Source organism: Strix aluco, chromosome 5, assembly GCF_031877795.1.
Source record: "Strix aluco isolate bStrAlu1 chromosome 5, bStrAlu1.hap1, whole genome shotgun sequence".
In the NCBI taxonomy this organism is placed as follows: domain Eukaryota; kingdom Metazoa; phylum Chordata; class Aves; order Strigiformes; family Strigidae; genus Strix; species Strix aluco.
This window is the reverse complement of record NC_133935.1, coordinates 47,701,561-47,707,560: the sequence shown is the minus strand read 5'-3', so window position 1 is coordinate 47,707,560 and position 6,000 is coordinate 47,701,561. Positions and strand designations below refer to the sequence as shown.

At 44.2% G+C, this 6,000-nt stretch overlaps 1 protein-coding gene across 1 annotated transcript in view; it reads left to right on the top strand.

The window, feature by feature from the left end:
- The first annotated feature begins 681 nt into the window (after positions 1–681).
- The window catches only part of TPH2 (tryptophan hydroxylase 2), a 52,680-nt gene continuing 47,361 nt past the window's right edge, over positions 682–6,000 (top strand). The window contains exons 1-2 of the mRNA XM_074825896.1: positions 682–767; positions 2,680–2,902. Of these exons, the coding sequence (XP_074681997.1) occupies positions 682–767; positions 2,680–2,902 (309 nt within the window). The remainder of the gene's footprint in view (positions 768–2,679; positions 2,903–6,000) is intronic.

The following is a 6,000-nucleotide window of genomic DNA, read 5'->3' as shown; positions in this document are numbered from 1 at the left end:
ATAATATTTTCAACCAATTACTCTCTGTTGGCTCAAATCAAATCTACCAGAGCCTCTCCTTTCATGGTTTTCTTCCAAATCCTGGATCAAAATTTATCATTTGTATTCCCAGATCTTCCTAGCCAGTTTATCATTTGGTAGATGTCCTTTCCCAACAGCTTTTGGTTGATTAAAATCCCCTTAGTCCTACTAGAACTTGGGATGGTTTTGCTGTCTGCTTGAAAATGTGTGCTTCCCATATCTTCATGACTTAAAAATTAAGTCTTACATTCACATCACAGTTTTTTTCGGCAGACCTGTATCACTTTGAGAAATGGAGTTTGGAGTTCATGTGTGTATCTCTGATAATCTGGGAACAGATTGTACATCTTTCTTTTCCTGTTGAAGAAGCTCCTTTGGCTAGTCCACTTGTCAATTATTTCACAAAGTTGTTTTACCAACTAAATTGTGATTTGGTTAGGTATTGAGACTTCTGTTTTCTACTTGTCAACATGTCTTGCATTAATAATAAGCGTATCTGTTCTCTTCCTTGCCTTTTTGACCTTAAATTGAATAATGTTATCTTCATTTTTAGGTCCTTGTGAAGTCCATCTTTCTTTTATGCTTCTTTGATACTTTTTCATAGCTTTCTTTCTCTGTTCTGCTACCTGATGAATTGGAAGTTCTCCTTTCTGCTGTAACATGCCGGTAGACACAGTTGGTGGTGATCTGGGAGAGCCAGAAGTAAATTCAGATTATTTCTTGGTGTACACTAGCTACTCTGCACTGTAAATTTTACCCTCCCTTTAAAATCTAATGGAAGGTCTTAAGGTTGCTAATATACATCATCAAACTACAGTAAATGTTACAAATAGTTTTAAGGGAAACTATGCTGAAATTGACAGTATCTCTAAGGGGGAAAAATGACTCAAACATTGAAAACATCTCTCAGACTTGCTTTGGATTTAAATTTCCACTTGAGAATTCTGCACTTTTTTAAGCTTAAAAAGTGCATAGCTTAGGATTTCAGACAATGGTGACTCTGTTCTCTCATGAGAGACAAAAATATGTGTACATAAACTAAAGAGGATCTTGCAGTTTCTGAATTCTGATTATAGGCAGTAAGATGCCTTTTATAATAAATAAATAAAAGTAAGCTTATCTCTTTATTTCTTACTATGAGCATTAACTCCATTTCCCGAAGTGAAGTAAGATTGCTGTGTGGCACCCTGACATAAGTTCTAGAACAGATATTTCTGAATAGCTGCTTCAATGAACTTCCAATTTTTTTGGCCAGCGATTTTAAGTGTTCACCTGTGTTACGTATACAGCACTATGAACTACAGAAAAATTAGTTGATCTCTAAACAAAATCTGTAGTTTAGCAGTATTCCCAGAGCCATATGCCAGCTGTGTGTAATGTAGCTAGAACAAAAAAAAAAAACCAAAATTCAGTCTATAAATGTATGTCTTTCAATCTGGCACTGATATGGGAAAATCCACCTACAAAATACAAGTTGCAAAAGAAGTAACTTCCTCTCCGTGGGAACAACTTCCTCTCTCTGTGGGATTCATGGGCAGGCAGCATGGCTAAAATGGTTGAATGTTAGTCTTCCCTGCCTAATACCTGCTGACATAATGTACCTTTGTTTGTTTTGCATTAATGAATCATCTGGAAGAGGTTATGAGAGACAGAAAACCTTTACCATGCTTTAGTTACTGCACAGAGCTGTGATAGATAGCAAGCCTACTGGGTAGTGGGGTCATTGATTTGTGTGATGTCCCAGCTGCAGAGCTCACATCTAACAGTAGATAAAATCATGCTCTGTCACACCGGTAGGAGAAAATCCTGCTCAGTAGAGCTTGGTTTCGTCACTGGAGCATGCAGAGACTGCTCAGTCTCCTGTGAACTGTTCAACTGCAGAACTGTGTCTAGATTATCTCAGGCAGAGCAGATACGAATATCAAAGTTCAAAGACTCTGACATCCTTTCCATTATTAAAAATAATGAATAAACATGACAGAGAATATCTTTTAATAACTTAGGATATGATTGAAGTATCACATGTAGACATGGTTTCCCCTAACTGGGAAAATGAAGCAAAACTTTGTGGGTTAGTGTCCTGATCCAATGTTGGGGGAGGTTTCAATATGATCCCAAGAGCGAGATTAAGTCACAAACAAGGTCAAATGGCGTATACCTAAAACAGGTTTTTATTATTAAATAAAAAACGGGAAGAGAGGTTGTAACAGTACTTTCACTACAAGATGTAATTCACCTTCTCCAAATGAATCCATCCTCTCCAAACCAGCCCCTTTTCCAAAGCAGTACTACATAAAAGGGGGAGAGATGAGTTTCTACATCAGCACCTTTCTCACGTCAAAATCCCACCGCAACTTTTCTGCGTAGAAACTCAGCCCCTCTTTTTCTTTAGCATATGGTCCCCACGACCCCCCTGGGCCTACTCCCGCCCAGGCCCCCCCAGAGCTGCCGGGGCCGCGGTGGCAGCGTGCCCCCGGGCTGAAAGCCTTGCCCTGCCCGGTTGCCCACCCTGCCCGCGGTGGAGGGAGAGGGCGGGCTCCTTCGGCTTCCTGGGCTGGGTTCAGAGCGCCGTTTCCCTGCCCGCGGTAGGCGGCCGGGCCGGTTGTGCCCTGCAGCGGGGCCGAGGCGCGAGGCGGCGGCGTGAGGGGACGGCGAAAGGCCTCGCCCAAGGGCCGCCCGAGGGGCGGGCGGCCCCGCAGCGGGGACCTCCGGGGTTGCGGTCGGCGCAGCTCCCCTGGGGCGCCCGCCGCCCTCCAGGCCTCGGGGGGGGGGGCTCCTGCCGGGGTGGGGGGCGGCGAGGCTGGGCAGCGCCCGGAGCGATACCGCTCCCCGTCCCGTACCCCCCTGGCGGCGCTGGCGGTGCGCGGCGGCGGCGGCTGAGGTAAGCGGGGACCGTGGGCGTCTGTCTGCCGGCGGCTCTCGTCACCCGGAGACGGGTCTCCCCTAATCGGGTTTCCATCAGTCTCCGCGGGGGCGTATAAAAGGAGCCGCCGCGGGGCGAGGCGGGCAGAGCGCGGCGCTGCCCCCCGGCCGGCCCCATGCAGCCCGCCATGATGATGTTCTCCAGTAAGTACTGGGCGCGGAGGGGCTTCTCGCTGGACTCGGCCCTGCCGGAGGAGCGCCCCGCCGTCGGCAGCCTCACCGTAAGTGGCGGGGCTCCGCCGCCCGGCCCACCCGCGGCGGCGGCGGCGGTGGGGACCCCCGCGGGGGCAGCAGGCGGGGGAGCCGCCGGGTCAGGGCAGCGGCGAGGGCGGTCGGGTTCGGCTGGCCGGGGCTGGGGGGTTGCGGCCCCGGGGAGCCGTTCCCCTTCCTCTTAACTTTAAGGTCAGGTGAAGAGTTTTTCAGCAGTTGCAGGGGGCCGATGAAGCGAACTTCGCAGTCTAGTCGGTCCCCGTTCAAAACGCCGCCTTGAAAGTGTCTTTGAATAATAGTAAAAGTTTCGTTAGAAATACATGCCTCAGTGCAGAAATGAACCGTATTGCTATTGGAATGATATAAAACCACTAGGGTCCGGTTCAGGTGGTTTTAAGTGCTGGAATTTTGAAAAGCTTTAATTAGTCCTGCGGACTGTATGCATCAGCAGAATCTGACTTTTCAAGGCACTTGTAAACCTCACAGCGCGATATATAAAACATTTTTGGCAATAACGCGAATTGCATGCACTTACGCTGCATTGGTGCCTATGGCACTTTAGTTGCTGAGCAGCTGGCTTTGAGGTTTCCCGGCTTCTGCCGAGTAGCAGGGGCACAAGAACTTGCGGGAGCATCGTGCAGGGGATGTGCAGTTTCCCTGCTGAAAACCCTGTTAGGAGGTGGAAACAGTTCTCTGTAAAATGATGGTGTGGGTGCAACAGGTGCTTGGGTGATTTCAAGAATGGGATAAACTTCTGTATGCTTAAGGTAAACGTATTTGAATAGGTGGCTTTAATAAGAGTAAAGAATGTTGAAAGGTGCTAATGTAATCTGCTCTGAATATGTGAAATATTTAGGATTATGAAGACTTTGCCTCCTAAAAAATTTTGCAACACGTGAAGATTCAGATCACTTGTAGAACCAACAGAATGCACCAGTTTGTACCAGCTGTGAACTGGCCTATTTGTCTTTATAGTAAAATATGAAATATCTCTCTTTATACGTGATTTGCTTCTGTTGGAACTTTGTACATTGTTTGCTTCTTGGAAATACTGGATTAAATGGGATAAATTTGTTTTACTGTCTTTATATTTGAGTTACTTTCTTCACTGAGTTCTGCTGTAGACGACTTCTATTCCTGAGTACTTGTGCTTGCTCCAGATAATTCATTTTCATTAGGAGCTAGTTGACCTGCTAGTCATTATTTAATTATGAAGTATACAGTGTACTAATGAGCATGGCAGATAAGATTTGAGTTCTTGCAATATCACAGCCTCTTCTGCTGGGCTCATAACAAAGAGGTATTCTAGTTTTCATGTGTTTAAGAGGGTCTTTCAGTCATCGCTTCTGGTAATGCTTGCTTGAGAGTATTAGGAAACCTGTGACATTCTTAGAAGGAGCCAAGTGCTCTCTTTTCCCAAAGAAATAGATGGTATTGAGATTCTCAGACACTCGGTTGACTACATGATCCTTCTTACATAGCTTCCAGAAAGCAGCACACAGTGAAAAGTCACGGATGCTATAAAAATAGCACCTTTGTCACTTCATGTGGAGGTTGTGTGCTTGATGTATGTGAAAAGGACTCAGTGAAATCCCACATATTTTTGAAGTTAAAACAAAAGTGACCTTCCCCTAAACTATCCCTGAGCAAACCTCCTCCAGAGCAGAATCATACAAGCTCAATTACTAAAAAATAAACATGTTTGAAACCCTTCATATATCATTCTACAAACATAATTGCTTTTCCAGATTGTGTCTGTGTAGTCTAATAAATGATGAGAAAAGACCACAGAGACTTTTTATCATGTGTAGTACTAGTTTAAGTGTGGCTGGTTTAACCTGTACTGTTTAAAGAGTGGCTGTTGGTAAGATTTGCATTTTGACTAGCCCTCTTTTTAATTCAGTGCCTTCTTGTACCTTAAAAAAAATAAATCTCAGAAGATCCAGTGGGAGCTGACTGGAGAGCTGTGGGCTGAGGGAGATATTTCAGAGTGGACTAGGATCAGGTAAAAAAAATAAACCAGTTTGACATGAACCATGTGGATGCATTAAGATGGATGTGATGCAAACACTTTGTCGCTGTCAGCGATATCCATTTTTAAGAAAACTATTTTATATAATCCGTTTTGAAAAAGAATCAGGCTGAAGCTTACTAATTTTCTGCTGGGTCATGAAGCACTTGATAAAATCTTGTAAAATCTTCTAGAAGCACAGGGAGACCCTTTGCTGAAGTCCATCATCACAGGTCCACAGACATTGTGCAAGTGGGATAGCCTACCTGTAAGGAAAAAATAAGAACAGAGCTTTAATTTGGCTTTCATCAAGTGTTATGAGACCTGTTTAAAAATTCACTTTTGGGTTATTTTCCTTAAGCTGCTTTACAATTTACTAGAGGACAGTTTAATCCATGTGGAATAGTTGTATATGATTCTTAATTTCTAGTTTCACATTTTTTTAGTGACTATATAATGGATGATAAAAGAGCAGTTAACATCTCACTGGAGATATAATTCCTTCAGGAGTCACAAGGTGTGTGTTGGAAAACACAGGCTGTTCTTGAAAATCATGGTCAGTCTTAGAAAAGTTGTCTACAAAGGCTGTGCTGTTGGCATCTCAACAAGATTTAAGGTGATAAAATTACATTTTTTTTGGAAAATGCCGACTGAAATTTTGCTTAAAGCAGTCTTTGACCCCCAGATTGTGAGAATAATGTAGGAGCGGCCAAGGTTAGTGTAATTTTCTGTATTTTTTTGAGTTCCTCAACCAGCCCATCTTCTATAGAAGGTACAGTTTTTCACAATGAGAACAATCAGCCATTGGAATAATCTCCCCAGGAAAGTGGTGGATT